Genomic DNA, 19,705 nt, shown 5'->3' on the forward strand with positions numbered 1-19,705 from the left:
CACACTCACCAACACACTCACCAACACACTCACACAACACACTCAACAACACACTCACACAACACACTCACACAACAACACACTTAACACACTCGCCAAACACTCAATAACACACTCACACAACACACTCACACAACACACTCACCAACACACTCAACAACACACTCACCAACAAACGCAACACACTCAACAACACACTCAACAACAAACGCAACACACTCAACAACAAACGCAACACACTCAACAACACACTCACCAACACACTCAACACACTCAACAACACACTCACCACCACACTCAACACACTCAACAACACACTCAACAACACACTCAACAACACACTCACACAACACACTCAACAACACACTCACCAACACACTCAACAACACACTCAACAACAAACGCAACACACTCAACAACACACTCAACAACAAACGCAACACACTCAACACACTCACCAACACACTCAACAACACACTCAACAACACACTCACCAACACCAGCTTTGTGTAAGATCAGACAATGACAACTCTATGCTATATCCTCCTGGACCACATTAAAATGTTATTGGACACACTGATGACTATGCATTACCATGAAACTCATGAAACATTTAAAACCATTAGAATAACGTCTGCCATAGGGAATATATCCATTAAAAACAAATGGTCCATCTTTGAAAGCTATGTATCATTTTGTCTGCGTAAATGAGTAAGAAACAAAATATACATATTGCATTATTGTTGTGCTTTGATGTCTTAAACTCTGACACTCCCATCATCCCATCATTTGTCTAATATATCATATATTCTCTTGAGGAGTACTTTACCTTGATGAGAAGAAACTCTTTGGTGAAATGATGATACTCCAGATCTGGCTATTAGGAAAAGTATCCTGTATCATGTGTGTGTGGTTTGGTTTTACTATTCTTGTGGGGACCAGAAGTCCTCACAAGAATAACAAAACAAGGAGAATTTTGTTATGGGTTAGATTTAGTTTCAGGGTTAGTGTTAGGGGTTAAGATTAGGGTTGGGTTATGGGTTAGGGAAAATAGGATTTTGAATGGGAATACATTTTTCTGTCCCCACAAGGATAGTAAAACCAATGTGTGTGTGTGTGTGTGTGTACTTGTTTTCCTACATTATCAGGACCCCAATGTCCTCACATTTCAACCGAATGTAGTGAAAATGTAGGAAAACAATAGCTTTTTTGAAAAGTCAGGACTTTTTTTCAGGTCCTGAATTTGTTCAAATGCTATTTTAAGCTTAAGGGTTGGGGTTTTGGGGGTAGGGTTAGGTTAGGTTAAGGGTTAGGTATTTAGGGAAAATAGGAATGATAATGGGCAAATATGTTTACACTCCAGATAGTTCAGAAATATGTCCAATTGGATGTTTTGGTGCCTATAGGGCAATTCAGACCTTATTACTGTTTCCTATGATCGTGTTTTGTATTTCTGTTTTGCACTGTGTATTTGTATTTGATGTGTATATTTTTGTAATTACAAGGCTCATCTGTAAAAGAGACCTTGGTCTCAGCATGAATCCCTGTCAAAATAAAGGTTAAAGTGGCAATATGTAATTTTTTTAGTCGGCCCAAATTCACATTGTTAGTTATAGATCTATCATTCTACTTGAAAGCAAGTCTAAGAAACGGTAGATATGTTCTATGTGTACTATTTCTGTGCTTCCAGTTATTAAGTTTTTGTTTTTGTGTCTATTACTTTTGATTTTGTACACCAGCTTCAAACAGCTGAAAATACAATATTTTTTTTAATGGAAAATATATTTCACAGCGGCTTAGAGGGTACAATGATCCCCCCCAAACAAGTTGTCAAGGAAACAGGGGGCGGGGTACTGGGTTCCTACACGCCTTCACTTTAAAAGTTGTAGCCCGACATCTCTGAATATCTTCCACAATATCCAAGACAGTTTTCACTTGAAAGACTACGGTATTCTGTTGGACCATGTGTGGTAAGGCAAATATGTACTATTTCGTGACTATTATGATTATTAGCTAGATAACTTCTTAGCAAATAGCAGTAACTAACACAGCTGGCTAGCTCGCGGATGGGATACAGTTTATGTCAAATTGACGTCTAAAGTAATGTTTTGTTGTTGTATTTTAGCTAACGCTAACTCTTTTCCTAACTTTGACCTGTTTCTTATAACCCGTTACGTTAATTATCCTAACCTCCTGCGTAAGTTCTCCTAACCTGTTTTTAAAAGTCCATTTTTTTAATGATCAATTCTGACGTAAGAGAGTATCAACTCGACGTTCTCCTCGGGATACAGACCGTGGCCACATTAACAGTTACGCCCACGACCTCATAATGTATATAATAGATCTTTATAATTGTACTGCCATTAAAATGCATATTCATTGGTATTTGTGGAAGTTTCTGCACGCATTTGCGTTAATGACCTATGTAGTTTTGTGTCATACTAAACATGACTAACATTACTAACCTTTACATTACTAACCTCAACATTACTAAAAACAAATAATTAGATAATTCACTAATGTTTGGCTATTGAAAGTTAGAAAATACAGTTTGGCATCCCGTATGTAAAACTCGACCGACCACATCTGGACTGCTCTGTTAAACACAGAGCTTTGCATATAGCTGTTAGACCTGGGTCTCTGAAAGGAGCTCATTTTCACGGATGAAACAGCTGCCGTCAAACTGCTACAGACGTTGGAAATACAGTGAGCTCCAAAGGTATTGGGACACTGACACATTTTTTGTGTTGTTTTGGCTCTGTACTCCAGCACTTTGGATTTGAAAGGATACAATGACGATGAGGTTAAAGAGCAGCCTGTCAGCATTAATATGAGGGTATAATCATCCATGTCGGGTGAATCGTTTAGAAATTACAGCCCTTTCTGTAAATAGTCCTCCCATTTTAAGGGACCAAAAGTATTGGGACAAATTCACGTACACTGTATGTGTATTAAAGTAGCCAAAAGATTAGTATTTGGTAACATATTCCTAGCACTTAATGATTACATCAAGCTTGACTCTACAAACTTGTTGGATGCATTTGTTGTTTGTGTTTTCAGATGATTATGTGCCCAATAGAAATTAATAGTAAGTAATATGGATGCTACCATGATTATGAATAATCCTGAATAAATTGTGAATAATGATGAGTGAGAAAGTTAGATGCACAAGTATCATACCCCCAAGACATGCTAACCTCTCACCATTACAATAACAGTTGAGGTTAGCATTTTGGGGGGGGGGGAATTCTATTTGTGCGTCTAACTTTCTCACTCATCATTATTCACAATCTATTCAGGATTATTCATAATCATGGTAGCATCCACATTAATTTAGAAGTGTTTAGAAACATTCTATTCTTATTCACAATAAAAGTGACTCCAAATGACACAATACATTATTTATCATTCATTTCTATTAGGCAACAAATGAATCTGAAACAACCAAAACAAACGGTTCACCCGATATGGATGAAAATACCCTCCAATTAAAGCTGACAGTCTGCACTTTAACCTCATAGCTCCAAAATGTGTCACTGTCCCAATATTTTTGGAGCTCACTGTAGATCCAGCCCACTGACTCTTCATACCAACCCATTCAATGTAGCAAAGATGCAACCCCATGTATAATATAATGGTTTGAGTCTAAGACATGTAATTTGGGATACTGGCCGTTGTGAATCATGTTAGTTTGTTATTTCTTGAATATAACACTTTTGTGCTTGTTGAAAAATAAAACAACTTGTCCCTTTTATTTCTTGCAGGAATTTTTGCCTACCTGAACTACAGAGTGCCACGGACAAGGAAGGAGATCTTTGACACGCTGGTAAAAGGACTGCAGAGACTTGAGTACAGGGGATATGACTCTGCAGGTAAAAAACCCCATCATGTTGTGGTCTTATTTGATCTCAATCATAGACGAGAGACACCCTGAGGCCAAGGAAGATATCTTGTCTCCACATAGCCTCTTGATAAAGTCCAACAGGTCACTATGGTTCAGGGTTGTAATAATCTCAGTTAACCCAGAACTAAATTATTGTGTAATTTGATGAGATGCTCATGTTTACATAGTCTGCCCACCAGTGTTGTGCTCGAGACCACCTGAAGCGAAATTCTGACAAGCGCGACAAAGTTAGAAGATATTTTTCAATGAAAGTAAAGGACCTTAATGTTACTAGTGAAGTAGGAAGCCCAGGTTTCAATAGGCAATACGTTATGAATGGGTTATGAGGGAGTGTGGATATTTGGCCTGGCGAAGTGGTTTTATGAGCTGATAATTATTAAATTTTTTTTGCTTAGCTGGTCTCGGGAAGAAATTATGAGTTCTCATTGTTCGAGACCGAGTCAAGACCGAGTAAAAATGTATCTGACACCGAGACAAGACCGAGTAAAAATGTATCTGACACCGAGACAAGACCGAGTAAAAATGTATCTGACACCGAGACAAGACCGAGTAAAAATGTATCTGACACCGAGACAAGACCGAGTAAAAATGTATCTGACACCGAGACAAGACCGAGTAAAAATGTATCTGACACCGAGACAAGACCGAGTAAAAATGTATCTGACACCGAGACAAGACCGAGTAAAAATATATCTGACACCGAGACAAGACCGAGTAAAAATGTATCTGACACCGAGACAAGACCGAGTAAAAATGTATCTGACACCGAGACAAGACCGAGTAAAAATGTATCTGACACCGAGACAAGACCGAGTAAAAATGTATCTGACACAGAGACAAGACCGAGTAAAAATGTATCTGACACCGAGACAAGACCGAGTAAAAATGTATCTGACACAGAGACAAGGCTGAGACACTCACTATGTGGTCTATATTACAACACTACCATCCCAAGAGATTATGGTTGTAATAGATTCATGTTTTTTCTGCGTTTGGCTTTCAGGTGTCGGAGTGGATGGCCCTAGGAGAAATGACAATGGTGACAAGGTCAACATTTGCCTGATCAAGAAGAGGGGGAAGGTCAAGGCTCTGGATGAGGAGCTCTACAGTAGGCTGAACTCTCTACTCTCCCTCGCTACACTCCTACATTAAGCTGAACTCTACTCTCCCTCGCTACTCTCCTACATTAAGCTGAACTCTCTACTCTCCCTCGCTACTCTCCTACATTAAGCTGAACTCTCTACTCTCCCTCGCTACACTCCTACATTAAGCTGAACTCTACTCTCCCTCGCTACTCTCCTACATTAAGCTGAACTCTACTCTCCTACATTAAACATTAAGCTGAACTCTACTCTCCCTTGCTACTCTCCTACATTAAGCTGAACTCTCTACTCTCCCTCGCTACTCTCCTACATTAAGCTGAACTCTCTACTCTCTCTCGCTAAACTCCTACATTAAGCTGAACTCTCTACTCTCCCTTGCTACTCTCCTACATTAAGCTGAACTCTCTACTCTCCCTCGCTACTCTCCTACATTAAGCTGAACTCTCTACTCTCCCTTGCTACTCTCCTACATTAAGCTGAATTCTCTACTCTCCCTCGCTACTCTCCTACATTAAGCTGAATTCTCTACTCTCCCTCGCTACTCTCCACCATTAAGCTGAACTCTCTACTCTCCCTCGCTACTCTCCTACATTAAACATTAAGCTGAACTCTCTACTCTCCCTCGCTACTCTCCTACATTAAGCTGAATTCTCTACTCTCCCTCGCTACTCTCCTACATTAAGCTGAACTCTCTACTCTCCCTCGCTACTCTCCTACATTAAGCTGAATTCTCTACTCTCCCTCGCTACTCTCCTACATTAAGCTGAACTCTCTACTCTCCCTCGCTACTCTCCTACATTAAGCTGAACTCTCTACTCTCCCTCGCTACACTCCTACATTAAGCTGAACTCTACTCTCCTACATTAAACATTAAGCTGAACTCTCTACTCTCCCTCGCTACTCTCCTACATTAAGCTGAACTCTCTACTCTCCCTCGCTACACTCCTACATTAAGCTGAACTCTCTACTCTCCCTCGCTACTCTCCTACATTAAGCTGAACTCTACTCTCCCTTGCTACTCTCCTACATTAAGCTGAACTCTCTACTCTCCCTCGCTACTCTCCTACATTAAGCTGAACTCTCTACTCTCCCTCGCTAAACTCCTACATTAAGCTGAACTCTCTACTCTCCCTTGCTACTCTCCTACATTAAGCTGAACTCTCTACTCTCCCTCGCTAAACTCCTACATTAAGCTGAACTCTCTACTCTCCCTTGCTACTCTCCTACATTAAGCTGAACTCTCTACTCTCCCTCGCTACTCTCCTACATTAAGCTGAACTCTCTACTCTCCCTCGCTACACTCCTACATTAAGCTGAACTCTCTACTCTCCCTTGCTACTCTCCTACATTAAGCTGAATTCTCTACTCTCCCTCGCTACTCTCCTACATTAAGCTGAATTCTCTACTCTCCCTCGCTACTCTCCTACATTAAGCTGAACTCTCTACTCTCCCTCGCTACTCTCCTACATTAAGCTGAACTCTCTACTCTCCCTCGCTACTCTCCTACATTAAGCTGAATTCTCTACTCTCCCTCGCTACTCTCCTATATTAAGCTGAACTCTCTACTCTCCCTCGCTACTCTCCTACAGTGGGGGAAAAAAGTATTTGATCCCCTGCTGATTTTGTACGTTTGCCCACTTACAAAGAAATGATCAGTCTATAATTTTAATGGTAGGTTTATTTGAACAGTGAGAGACAGAATAACAACAAAAAAATCCAGAAAAACGCATGTCAAAAATGTTATAAAAGGATTTTGACACACACATATTGATGTTTTAGTCTGATCGTTGATTGTGTGTGTGATCAGAGAATGACTCCATTGACCTGGACATTGAGCTGGACACACACTTTGGCATTGCTCACACCCGCTGGGCGACACATGGAGAGCCCAACGCTGTCAACTGCCATCCACACCGCTCCGACAAGAACAACGGTAAGAACACACTCGTACTGTAGGATCCCACATTAGATGGTGAGAATTGCTGAAGCAATGTTAGTACAGTATTAAGCGGTTTGTAAACATACTATAATGCAGTCATTCACTAAATACAAGAGAACCTTGGTACAATATAATGTGTCCCCATTGGCTTTACATTGCAGCCCCTGAAAGAGCATCTTGAAAACAGTCATCTGCTTTAACATTTAGAGGTCGTTAACTGACCCCTGATGTTGCCTTCATTTAATGGGCCCTGTTTTCCTTAAGGAAGAGAAACACCGGAAAGCAGATGAAAACTTTAAAGAGAAAGGTGTCAGGGGTCATTTTTGCTAGATAATGAGATGGCTTAACGCCATGCTGTCTGATGTATTGCCTGGTGTCCTAGCCTGCCTGAGCTTTCTCCTGAGGCCTATGCAGATATGCTTGAGTTCACCTTAGAGAGTAGCTCCATCATGATAGTAAATCATAAAGAAACCAGGATGTTCGCCTATGACAGGGATCATCAACTAGATTCAGCCGCAGACCAATTTAAATTTTTTACGTATTATTTTTATTGAGTGGATGGTTGGGTGGCCAGAACATAATAATTTGTAGACCGCAAATTGACCGCAAGAAGCTTAAACAGATATAATATTTGACTAATACATAATAATTTGAATCCTTGCTTACATTTGTATAGGATCACGTGTCTCTCTATAATGGGTGGGAATACTTAGATTTCCAAAATTAAAATCACTTGGAGCTGATTTCCTGGTCCAATAATGGGAAATAATAATAATTATATATTGGCTCAGAAAACTATTGGCCAAATAAAACCAGTTTGTGGAACCCTGGCCTAGGACATAAAACAAGAGAGACTGTGACCTTAAATACAAGCATGTTTGTGCTTCTGCATGTACATTGCTTGCTCTTTGAGGTTTTAGCCTGGGTATCTGTAAAGCACTTTGTGACAAGTGCTGACGTAAAAAGCTTTATGAAATAAAATTGATTGATTGTTTGAAAGACTAGTTAGAGCAGAGTAGATATTTACTTACAATAATTACACTGTAGCTATTAACCCATGTTTGACACAAGATAATGTTACGCTGTCACAGAGGAATAGGTATTCTGTGAATGCCAAATATTTGACATGTGATCTCTGTTCTTCACCTTAGAATTTGTTGTGATCCACAATGGCATCATCACTAACTACAAGGAGCTCAGGAAATACCTGGTAAGTTGTGAGAACACACAAGGCCTTCCAATTTGGACATTTATTTACACACCTTGAACACATTATTGCTACTAGACCTTTGTGCACGTGTATACAGCTCTGTACAGACGTCATAAACCAGAAGAAGTGTCGTTTTACAAGTGTAAAGACCACACAGACACGCCCTTAGGCCGTTGGTCATTAGGCCCAATAGAGATCATGTATGTGGGGTTTGTTTGTAGACGTTAGCTAATGTTATTTAATGAAAGGACAGTATTCTATTTCTGTAGCGTGGATGTATAAAGGTGTTGACGTAGAAATGGAATCGATAGAACTGGCCTCCCCATTCAAGTCAATGGTGGCATAATGGGTGGACTGGCAGCCATTGTGATTGTACCCATTAGTTTACCAGTGAAATTACCAGGGTCAGAGTTACCAAGCCCTTTCTATGGATTCTATTTCTGTTGTTGTTGATGGGTCAGACCGTAGATTCCTGTACAGATTGTCAGTTGTTTATTATCTACTTCACTTGCTTTGGCAATGTTAACATATGTTTCCCATGCCAATAAATCCCCTTGAATTGTCTTGTCTTTGCCATTCATGGATGCGTTATGTCAGGGTCTGCATTGCTATTTCATTAGCCAGACTGAGCTAATAACTGAGACTGAGAGTTAGGCTACATCTCTTATTTTTGTTGAGAGAAATCTTGTCTGTTTTGAAGGTTGTTGTGTCTGTAACTAACAGCAGTGTTTTGTTGTATACTGCCGTCAGAAATCCAAGGGGTACAAGTTTGAGTCAGAGACGGACACCGAGGTCATCCCCAAGCTGATTAAATATGTCTATGACAACAGCGAGAACGATTATGTGTCCTTCTCCACCCTGGTGGAGCGCGTCATCCAGCAGCTGGTAAGCCTCATGGAGGGGTGTGGGTTCTTCTGGGAAAATCTCAGTATATGACCACACACAATTAACAGTCCCGTCCGCATGTGGTCTGGTAGTTGATTATGTTGTGACAAACAAACAGAATTAATTTAGGATATGTCAGCTGGGGTTGTATGTTGCAATGTCCGTCCGTCCCCCCCCGTCCCCCCCGTCTGGCTTGTTTTACTGTTTCCCTTTAACCACATCACATAATCAACAGCAGTTGTCCGTATGTAGCAGCTAACCTAATGCCCTCCACAACCTAAAAGGAAAAGGTTTTTAGGGTCTAAAAGTCCTGCTGTGTTCAGCGTGCTGGGATCTGGTTGAGTCTGGTTTTAGAAGTGGCTCTGAAAGATGACCTAATATCCTGAATATCAGCCCACCCCACCCAACTACCCCAGAAGAAAACGAAGACCTCACTCTGTAGCTTCAATAAAAGAAGGGGAAAGTTGAACAACGAGATTAGCTCTTGGCATAATTGAAAACAGACTGAATCATAAGCTGTGTGTGTGTGTGTGTGTGTGTGTGTGTGTGTGTGTGTGTGTGTGTGTGTGTGTGTGTGTGTGTGTGTGTGTGTGTGTGTGTGTGTGTGTGTGTGTGTGTGTGTGTGTGTGTGTGTGTGTGTGTGTGTGTGTGTGTGTGTTTATTTGTTTTACATTTCTCCTCCCCTCTCAGTTTGGCCAATGAGAGAGCTCAGGGCTAGGGAGCAGAGTAGTGCTTCCACAGAGAGGCCTCTTATTCCTCCTACAGCCTGAGTGTGTGGAGCTCAGGTTCTCTGCCTCCCAGCGTACCCCATCTATCACCCTGCCTCCCAGCGTACCCCATCTCCTCACCTTACTGGGCCCCTGGGCTGGGGTTTAGGCAGGGGATAGAGGGAGGAGGGATGGAAGAGGGAGCATAGTGGCTGGGCTGGGGTTTAGGCAGGGGATAGAGGGAGGAGGGATGGAGGAGGGAGCATAGTGGCTGGGCTGGGGTTTAGGCAGGGGATAGAGGGTTCAGCTGATTTGCCATAGTTTCCTATCTTTTTGTCCTCTATCGCTTTCCTTTGACTGATGTCTATTGGGTTTAGCCCGTCTAGGGACTGATGTCGGACATGAGTGCAAGCTATGAAGTCTAAACATTATAGTGCATCTGACTGTTGTTGATGACTCATTGTGTCAATATCATCCTGTCCTAAATGAGATCATATTGGATGTGAATTCACTGAGGTCTACAGGATGTAATTTCTGACACTGCTAACTTGCTGTACTGCTTTTGTCTCTTCTCTCCAAGGAAGGGGCTTTTGCTCTGGTTTTCAAAAGCATCCACTTCCCGGGGGAAGCTATAGCCACCAGGTCAGTATGATCCCTCTGACATTTCTCTACTCGGCCACATCCCTTCTTTCTCACACGTTCGCCCTGCCTACCAGAACACTTTACCTTCCATTATAGATTGACCCCCTGCCTGACCTCTAACCCTGTTGCTGATCTCAAGGGTTGCATAATATCCTGTAGAACTCTCACTAAGCACAAAGTTCCGTGGAAGTTCAAGTGGAAGCCCCTGAATCAGGGAATCTGATCCTGTTTCAAAGAGTTCGGTCACCACATGCCCACTATAATGCAATGTTCTGGTTTAGGTGAAACGGTAAAGCCAGGTATGAACAAGGCATGAGGGTTATGTAAGAAACCTATACACATTTTGTCATCCTTTTTATCAGCATAATGTTAACTGTATACCTGTAAAAGTGGCACATTATGCACAGTAAGCAACACTGTTCACTGTGTGTCTGTCTGTGTGTGTGCAAACTAGTGGTTGTGTGTGTTTTGTGTTAGTTAAGATTTCTCCTCCCCTCTCAGTTTTCAAATGAGAGCGCTCAATGGGCTAGGGACCAGAGAGGAGCTTTTACAGAGAGGGCTCTTATGCCTCTTTCAGCCTGAGTGGGCTAGGGACCAGAGAGGGTTCTTATGCCTCTTTCAGCCTGAGTGGGCTAGGGACCAGAGAGGGTTCTTATGCCTCTTTCAGCCTGAGTGGGCTAGGGACCAGAGAGGGTTCTTATGCCTCTTTCAGCCTGAGTGGGCTAGGGACCAGAGTGGAGCTTTTACAGAGAGGGCTCTTATGCCTCTTTCAGCCTGAGTGGGCTAGGGACCAGAGAGGGTTCTTATGCCTCTTTCAGCCTGAGTGGGCTAGGGACCAGAGAGGAGCTTTTACAGAGAGGGTTCTTATGCCTCTTTCAGCCTGAGTGGGCTAGGGACCAGAGAGGGTTCTTATGCCTCTTTCAGCCTGAGTGGGCTAGGGACCAGAGAGGGTTCTTATGCCTCTTTCAGCCTGAGTGGGCTAGGGACCAGAGAGGGTTCTTATGCCTCTTTCAGCCTGAGTGGGCTAGGGACCAGAGTGGAGCTTTTACAGAGAGGGCTCTTATGCCTCTTTCAGCCTGAGTGGGCTAGGGACCAGAGAGGAGCTTTTACAGAGAGGGCTCTTATGCCTCTTTCAGCCTGAGTGGGCTAGGGACCAGAGAGGAGCTTTTACAGAGAGGGCTCTTATGCCTCTTTCAGCCTGAGTGGGCTAGGGACCAGAGTGGAGCTTTTACAGAGAGGGCTCTTATCCACTGAGTGTAGTTTGCTGTCTCTTGTCAGAGTTGCTTTCCAGGGGAAAGAATGGTTACAATTAAGTCATTCTACAAGTGTTTGTAGTTCCTCACCCCCTCTATCCAACAATGCCCTCCTTCATGGTATTGTTGCTTGATATTGGCTTCCTTTCCTTCCAGTTCTCTGCTGCCAATGACTGGAACGAATTGCAAAAATCACTGAAGCTGGTCTTATATCTCCCTCTCTAACTTTAAGCATCAGAATTTCTGCAGGCCCATGCCACTGGTCTAACCATAAATATTTCAGGGTATTATAATGAACAAAACAAGTGATTGTACAAGACCAAATTGAGTGATGTTTGTGGTGTGTGGGATGCTGTTGGCCTGTCTTTATAGCTGAGTGAACGGATGTGGTCTACTCTGTGTGGGAGAAAGTGGAGGGTGTGTTATGACTGCCTTTGTCTATTCTAAGAGAGCTGGTCTCAGACAGCGGTTTGATTTGGCCCAAAAAATGTAGGTCTAGTTCATACCAGTTTCTCACATTGGCTCACTCTCTCATTCCAGCCTCAGCCTCTAACGGCCTCTGTCATCCTCTCTCACCCTGTCTCATTCCAGTCTCAGCCTCTAACGTACTCTGTCACTGTCATCCTGCCTTAGGAGAGGAAGTCCTCTGCTGATTGGCGTGAGGAGCAAGTATGAGCTGTCTATGGAACAGATTCCTATTCAGTACAACAGTACTGGTGAGTCCCTCATTGCCTTCTCTCTCTGGGTGCCTCTGGAAAAATAGGCCAGCTGTTGGCAGACAACTCTTGATGGTGGCAAACTGATACTTTTAGTCCTGGTGTTTTTAAGTATTCTCCTTTATAATTTGTAATACCCCTGTTGTGTATTGTAGCTGTAATGAGCATGTGGAGTTGTAGGTTGGGATTTGTGACCAGAGTTGCTTGTGCAATCTCGTCTGTATAGGTAAAGTGCTGTTTGTCATCAAGCAGAGCACTTAGCTTGACATTTTTATGAATTTATGTCAACTTCAGCTCTCAACTTTCTTGTGCTCGGAACCATGCTTTTGATAAATATGTTTTAATTTAGCTGAAAATAAACATGACTGATTTGAAATTAAGTGTAATATTAAGGAGGTGAAAAGGGAAACTTACCAAAGACAAAATGTTAAGAACACCCTTTCACCTTTTGGGTGAGCCTAAATAATATCTCTCTGTAATGTTTAGTGTCAATTACATTTCAAAAGGTTTAGTAATGAGTTATGTTATAAGCTGTTATACAACGGAAGTTCCTTCTGGAAAAATACATTCTGTTCTATTATGTTCTGTCTGCATGACCCCTTCTACTTTCCAGGTCACTTTATAGAAGGCATCCAGCAGAGGAACTTCAGGAACAGGGTGGACAGCACCGTAGCCTTGCACTCAGTCAGTGACAGGAAGGCAGTGGAGTTCTACTTTGCATCTGATGCCAGGTGAGAGCCACGAGAACATGAATCTCCCCTCAACTGGATAACTAACCCCAGATGTAATTCATGTAGCTCTTCCAGTTCAATACTGATTGTGTTCTACACTCCTATCTACTGGCCGTCAACTGTCATTACATGTACTGTATATTACTGCCATGTTCCTTACACACTCTTATGGAAAAAAACTAAGAAAACAACATATCTCTGTCCTTCCTGCTTCACCCCTAGTGCCATCATTGAACACACCAACAAGGTGATCTACCTGCGGGATGATGACATAGCAGCGGTGGCCCAGGGAAAGCTGTCCCTGCACCGTATGAGCCGCTGTGCCGGGGAGGACCCTAACCGGGCCATCCAGACCCTACAGATGGAGCTGCAGCAGATCATGAAAGGTCAGGGGTCATCACAACACACAGTCACACACTGATAACAAGAGCCATGTATTTAGAGAGTTGGAACTTTGAGGTTTCTGATGCATTGACATGACACTACAACATTCTATGGTAGCCATTTTAGTGTCCCGTTAACATGACATGGGGATTATTTAAACTATGGAACGGATTGACTAGAATTAGAACCATATTAGACATTCTAAAAGTTAGCCCCACCCCTCTAAATACATGTCTCTGCTGATAACCATTCAGTGTACAGTAGATACGGCCAGGGTTATGCAGAGGTGCTGGGATAGTTAGAATTATTAAGCACTTAATAGCTCTGTGCAGTTTTCAGAAATGAGTCAGAGCCTGATGCAGTCTTCTTTCACTTGGGGTCTGTCTGTATTCCTGGGTGATCTGTTATTGGGGTTGGTATTGATGCATAACATGGATGTTTATATGTACATATTCTTATTCATCCCTTTACATTTGTGTGTATTTGTGTGTGTATAAGGTAGTTGTTGTGAATGTGTTAGATTTTACTGCATAGTCGGAACTAGAAGTACAAGCATTTCGCTACACTCGCATTAACATCTGCTAACCATGTGTATGTGACCAATAAAATTTGATTTGATTTGGATGTTGACTCACAGGGAACTTCAAAGCCTTCATGCAGAAGGAGATTTTTGAGCAGCCAGAGTCTGTCTTCAACACCATGAGAGGAAGGATCTGTTTTGACACCAACACAGGTATGGCATAGCCTGAAATCCACTCAATGTACTCCGTGTGATGCTAAACATGACGACGAGTGGAATGATAACTCAGACAGACTGATACCCAGGCTAGGAATGGCACACACAGTACCCCAAACAGCAAACTTTAGAAATAGATCCGCAGCTGAAGATCAGAAAGGCATCTTGTTGTTTTGTGTCAGAGATGTGCTTTTGATCACCAGTGGTCCTGGGGGGGCTGAAAGACCATCTGAAGGAGATCAGGCGCTGCAGACGCCTCATCCTGATTGGCTGTGGGACCAGTTTCCATGCTGGAGTGGCGGTGAGTGCTAAACGGGTCAGGGGTGGGGGGGCGATTTGATGGACATTTGGCTGCAGACTGAGTAGGAGAATCACTAATTGACACTTGTGTGGGTGTAACGAGAAAGGTCCTGTATGGGTCCTGGTCCTGTATTGCTCAGTTGGAGCGGGACACTAATCCGGATACATATTAGAAACCTTTCGACGAGCCGTCAAATATGCAAAGCGTCAATACAGGACTAAGATCGAATCTAATTTCCTGCAATAATGTGTTATCATTTACACACTGTGTCACGTTTATTTTGTCTTAGTATGCCTCTTTCAGACAACAACAAAAAACTTTGACCTTTTTGGCAGTTCTTACTTTCAATCAAGTCATTGCCTGACAATTAAAAGGGACAGCGTTTTAATTGAAGTTTTAATTGAAGTTTTACGGTGTGCGGCTGCTCGGCCATGGAAACCCATTTCCTGACTCTCCAGACGAACAGTTCCAGTGTTGACGTTGCTTCCAGAGTCAGTTTGGAACTCGGTAGCGAGTGTTGCAACCGAGGACAGACGATTTTTATGCGCTGCGCGCTTCAGCACTCGGCGGTCCCATTCTGTGAGCTTGTGTGGCCTACCACTTGGCAGCTGAGCAGTTGTTGCTCCAAGACATTTCCACTTCACAATAACAGCACTTACAGTTGACCGGGACAGCTCAAGCAGGGCAGAAATTTGACGAACTGACTTGTTCGAAAGGTGGCGTCCTATGACGGTGCCACGTTGAAAGTCACTGAGCTCTTCAGTAAGGCCATTCTACTGCCAATGTTTCACTATGGAGATTGCATGGATGTGTGCTCGATTTTATACATCGGTCAGCAACGGGTGTGGCTGAAATAGCCGAATCTACTAATTTGAAGGAGTGTCCACATACTTTTGTGTGTATATAGTGTATCTACCTCATTTACCTGGTACCCGTGTATATAGCCAAGTTATCGTTACTCATTGTGTATTTATTCCTTGTGTTACAATTTTTCTCTGTAATCTGTTGGGAACGTCCCGTATGTAAGCATTTCACTGTTAGCCTACACCTGTTGTTTTACGAAGCATGTGACAAATAAAATGTGTATTTTATTTGGTAGAGCATGGCGCTTGCAATGTCAGGATTGTGGCTTCGATTCCTGAGACCACCCACACATAAAAAATGTATGCACACTTCACTGTGGGTCGTTTTGGATAAAAGCGTCTGGTAAATGGCTTATATTAAGACAAAGGACTCAAATAGTCCAGACTCCAGGCTGAACAGTCGGTTGTTCATAGATGAAAAATAGAGTGATTGATGATACCCAGCGCGGATAAATGAAACCCTTCCTTGATGCCTCTAGACCAGACAGATTCTGGAGGAGTTGACTGAACTACCTGTGATGGTGGAACTGGCCTCTGATTTCCTGGACCGCATCACTCCTGTCTTTAGAGATGACGTCTGCTTCTTCATCAGCCAGTCTGGTACGTGAGACTGCACATTATCTGGTCAGATATGGTGCTTGCTGCGATTGATTGTGCTTTGTTTCACAAGACGCTATGACTCCACCTCCTTCCAGGTGAGACAGCAGACACCCTGATGACGCTACGTTACTGTCAGGGCCGCGGAGCTCTGACGGTGGGCATCACCAACACAGTGGGCAGCTCCATCTCTAGGGAGACAGACTGCGGTGTTCACATCAACGCCGGCCCTGAAATCGGCGTGGCCAGCACCAAGGTACACTACCACCACCACCACACTGCTGTCTGTTCACAGGGAAGCCTCAGTTAATGTGAACTCAGTGGTGTCGTACTGAGCACGGCGACTATATTGATATCATGATTCACATGTGTATCTAGGTTGAGGTTTGGAGGAGATGGTGTACTGTGTTTATGCGAGTGCCTCGTAGACTTGTGTTTGTGCATGACTACTCACAGTGCCCCATACTTTCTCCAGGCGTACACCAGCCAGTTTGTGGCCCTCACCATGTTTGGTTTGATGATGAGTGAGGACAGAATCTCCCTGCAGAAGAGGAGACTGGAGATCATCAACGGATTGAGGATGCTGCCAGGTCAGCCTGACTCTCTGTGCCTCTCGTCACCCCCCCATAACCTCCGCCCCTCTCATAGCCCCTGTCAACTCCTTATCTATAACTTCTAGCCACCCCTGTCATTTTACACTCCTTATCTGTCTACCTCCAATGCATTCCCTCACTGTGACGTCCTTGTGAGCTAATGCAGAATGTGTATGGTGTTCCTCTCCTCAGGGTTGATTAAGGAGGTTCTGACTCTGGACGACCAGATCAAAAACATTGCAAGCGAGCTGTACCAGCAGAGGTCCCTGCTGGTTATGGGCCGTGGATACAACTACGCCACCTGTATGGAGGGGGCGCTGGTGAGCACGGAAACTACTCTTCATGCAGGGCTCTCCAACCCTGTTCCTGGAGAGCTACCCTTCTTTAGGTTTTCGCTCCAACCCTGTTCCTGGAGAGATACCCTCCTGTAGGTTTTCGCTCCAACCCTGTTCCTGGAGAGATACCCTCCTGTAGGTTTTCGCTCCAACCCTGTTCCTGGAGAGCTACTCTCCTGTAGGTTTTCACTCCAACCCTGTTCCTGGAGAGATACCCTCCTGTAGGTTTTAACTCCAACCCTGTTCCTGGAGAGCTACCCTCCAATGTGGTCTAGTGGATCCTTGTGGTGCGCTGGGCGCCTGCAGGCTGACTTTGGTCGTCAGTTGATCTCTGTTTCCTCCGACACATTGGTGCAGCTGGCTTCCGGGTTAAGCGAGTGGGTGTTAAGAAGCGTGGTTTGGCGGGTCATGTTTCGGAGGATGCACGACTCGACCTTCGCCTCTTCCAAGCCTGTTGGGGAGTTGCAGCGATATGACGAGATCGAAAAGGGGATAAAAAAATAACCACAAAAAAATATAGGACGGTAAGCTCTCCAAGAACAGGGTTGGAGTGAAAACCTACAGGAGAGTAGCTCTCCAAGAACAGGGTTGGAGTTAAAACCAACAGGAGGGTAGCTCTCCAGGAGCAGAGTTGGAGAGCCTCGGGGTAGAGAGCTCTAAGGCACTGCATCTCAGTGCATCTACAGACACCCGGGTTCGAATCAAGGCAGTATCACAACCAGCTGTGTTTAGGAGTCCCATAGGGCGGCGCACAATTGGCCCAGCGTTGTCCGGGTTTGGCTGGTGTAGGCCGTTGTTGTAAATAAGAATTTGTTCTTAACTGACTTGCCAAGTTAAATTAAAAAGGTCAAATAACTCTCAGTAGGACCAGATGGCTTATTGACTTTCATTTTATTATTTTCCTGTTACAGAAAATCAAAGAGATCACGTACATGCACTCAGAGGGCATCCTGGCTGGGGAGTTGAAGCACGGTCCCCTGGCTCTCATCGACAAACACATGCCTGTCATTATGATCATCATGAAAGACGCCTGCTACACCAAGTGTCACAACGCTCTGCAGCAGGTCACTGCACGCCAGGTGACACATACACACACACACACACACACACACACACACACACACACACACACACACACACACACACACACACAGAGGGGGGGAACTCTCTCCCTCTCTCTGACTTTGACATTAAGTAGCTTTTGTACCCCCTGCTATTCAAAAATAATTCACCTGAGGGAATATCACAATGGACAGAATAGTTTAATGATTATATCGTTATTGATGCTGTTTTTCCCCTTCCTGTCAGGGGCGGCCTATTATCCTGTGTTGCCAGGACGACCCTGAGATCACTAAGAATGCTTACAAGACCATTGAGTTGCCACAGACAGTGGACTGCCTTCAGGGCGTCCTCAGTGTCATTCCTCTCCAGCTCATGTCCTTCCACTTGGCTGTGCTCCGAGGATACGATGTAAGTCACCAGGCCCCAATGGTCCTCTGTTACAGCCGACAGCAGTCATAGTATGTGTTGTGTCTGAGGGTGTTTTTAAAAAGCTGTGTGTGTGCTCTGTGTGCGTGCTCTGTCTGCGTGCTCTGTGTCTGTGTGCGTGTGCGAGACCTTAACACTAATGTAGATTTTCTTTCCGTCTTCTCAGGTGGACTGCCCCAGGAACCTAGCCAAGTCTGTGACAGTGGAGTAACTACTAGTTTCAAACCAGTCAAAATACCGTAGTGCAGTCAGGCGTGTCTTTCTCTGTACTGTGTGTGTGTGTGTGTGTACTGTGTGTGTGTGTACTGTGTGTGTGTGTGTACTGTGTGTGTTGGCAGGTACTGAATGTGTAATTTTAACTGGGTATTTATCAGGGTTTGGGTCAATTTGAATTGAAGGCAGTCCATTCAGGAAGTAAACTGAAATTCCAATTAAATTATTGAGAAAATGTATTTTCAATGACTTTTCAATCAACTTAAAAGGAAAACCTATTTAAAAATGTTGGGATTTTCAATTAAAATCCTGAATTTACTGACTTCAATTTGAATTGACCCCAACCCTGGTATTTATGGTAGACGTTAAACTCTGAAGAGTCGTCATGACTAAAGTGGTGTGTTGGAGTTCTATCAGTGAGTTAAAATCAATGATGCTTACTCAATAAGTGCCTTGTGAATGTTTATTTTTTTAAATTTTATATATACATAAGGAAGGGACATCTATATTCTGTTTACTGCTCGGCACTGAAGCAAAGGAACAATGTCAGAGCCTATTGTTTACATTTAGTCTCGAAATGTTTACAGTTGTGCAATACGTAGACTGACAAGGACTAAAGTGTCTTGGTGTTTGTTTGTAATAGCTCGCACATCATTTAATTTGCATGATGCCTACTATACCTTTTTAAACAGTGAAGGAACAGTTGAATCTTAACATTACAGAAGGTAGAGAGATAATATGCTTTGACAATTATGTATTCCAACTCTATTTCTCTGTATTTGTTTGAGCCAAAGAGAAAACAAGCAAAGGACTGTTGGCTATGTGGACAATTTCTCGTTTGATGTCCTCTTTACAACGGGAAGATATCTGAGTACTTTGAGGCTGTTACTGTATAACGCCCTTATCATATGCAAACTATTTTAGACCAAACGCGTGTACATGTACATTGCGATATATGTTTAAAATTGTAGATATTTATTGTATTTTATATCTGATTATTAGTCTTACATGTCTAATTTTGAATAGGCCAGAATCTGTCCCCTAATCTTTGACTATGTATATTACTTTTTTAACATTTTTAAATACAATTCTTTTTTTGCCTTTA

At 43.2% G+C, this 19,705-nt stretch overlaps 1 protein-coding gene across 1 annotated transcript; it reads left to right on the forward strand.

The window, feature by feature from the left end:
• Positions 1 to 1,847: 1,847 nt before the first annotated feature.
• Positions 1,848 to 19,705, forward strand: LOC106563757 (glutamine--fructose-6-phosphate aminotransferase [isomerizing] 2). The gene is made up of 19 exons (XM_014129599.2): positions 1,848 to 1,970; positions 3,765 to 3,872; positions 4,908 to 5,012; positions 6,815 to 6,940; positions 8,098 to 8,156; positions 8,907 to 9,041; positions 10,329 to 10,390; positions 12,277 to 12,359; positions 12,973 to 13,090; positions 13,313 to 13,476; positions 14,112 to 14,207; positions 14,414 to 14,511; positions 15,854 to 15,974; positions 16,070 to 16,227; positions 16,447 to 16,561; positions 16,757 to 16,884; positions 17,811 to 17,978; positions 18,208 to 18,369; positions 18,554 to 19,705. The coding sequence occupies exons 1-19, from the start codon at positions 1,964 to 1,966 to the stop codon at positions 18,596 to 18,598; spliced, it is 2,058 nt and encodes a 685-aa protein (XP_013985074.1). The 5' UTR covers positions 1,848 to 1,963; the 3' UTR covers positions 18,599 to 19,705.

This window comes from Salmo salar, chromosome ssa11, assembly GCF_905237065.1.
Source record: "Salmo salar chromosome ssa11, Ssal_v3.1, whole genome shotgun sequence".
Lineage (NCBI taxonomy): Eukaryota > Metazoa > Chordata > Actinopteri > Salmoniformes > Salmonidae > Salmo > Salmo salar.

Bases quoted from the DNA above. Each gene is read 5' to 3' on its own strand.
- LOC106563757 (XM_014129599.2), top strand. The intron at 5,013-6,814 runs GTAGGCTGAACT...GTGTGTGATCAG, and splicing joins TCTGGATGAGGAGCTCTACA to AGAATGACTCCATTGACCTG. The intron at 13,091-13,312 runs GTGAGAGCCACG...CTTCACCCCTAG, and splicing joins TACTTTGCATCTGATGCCAG to TGCCATCATTGAACACACCA.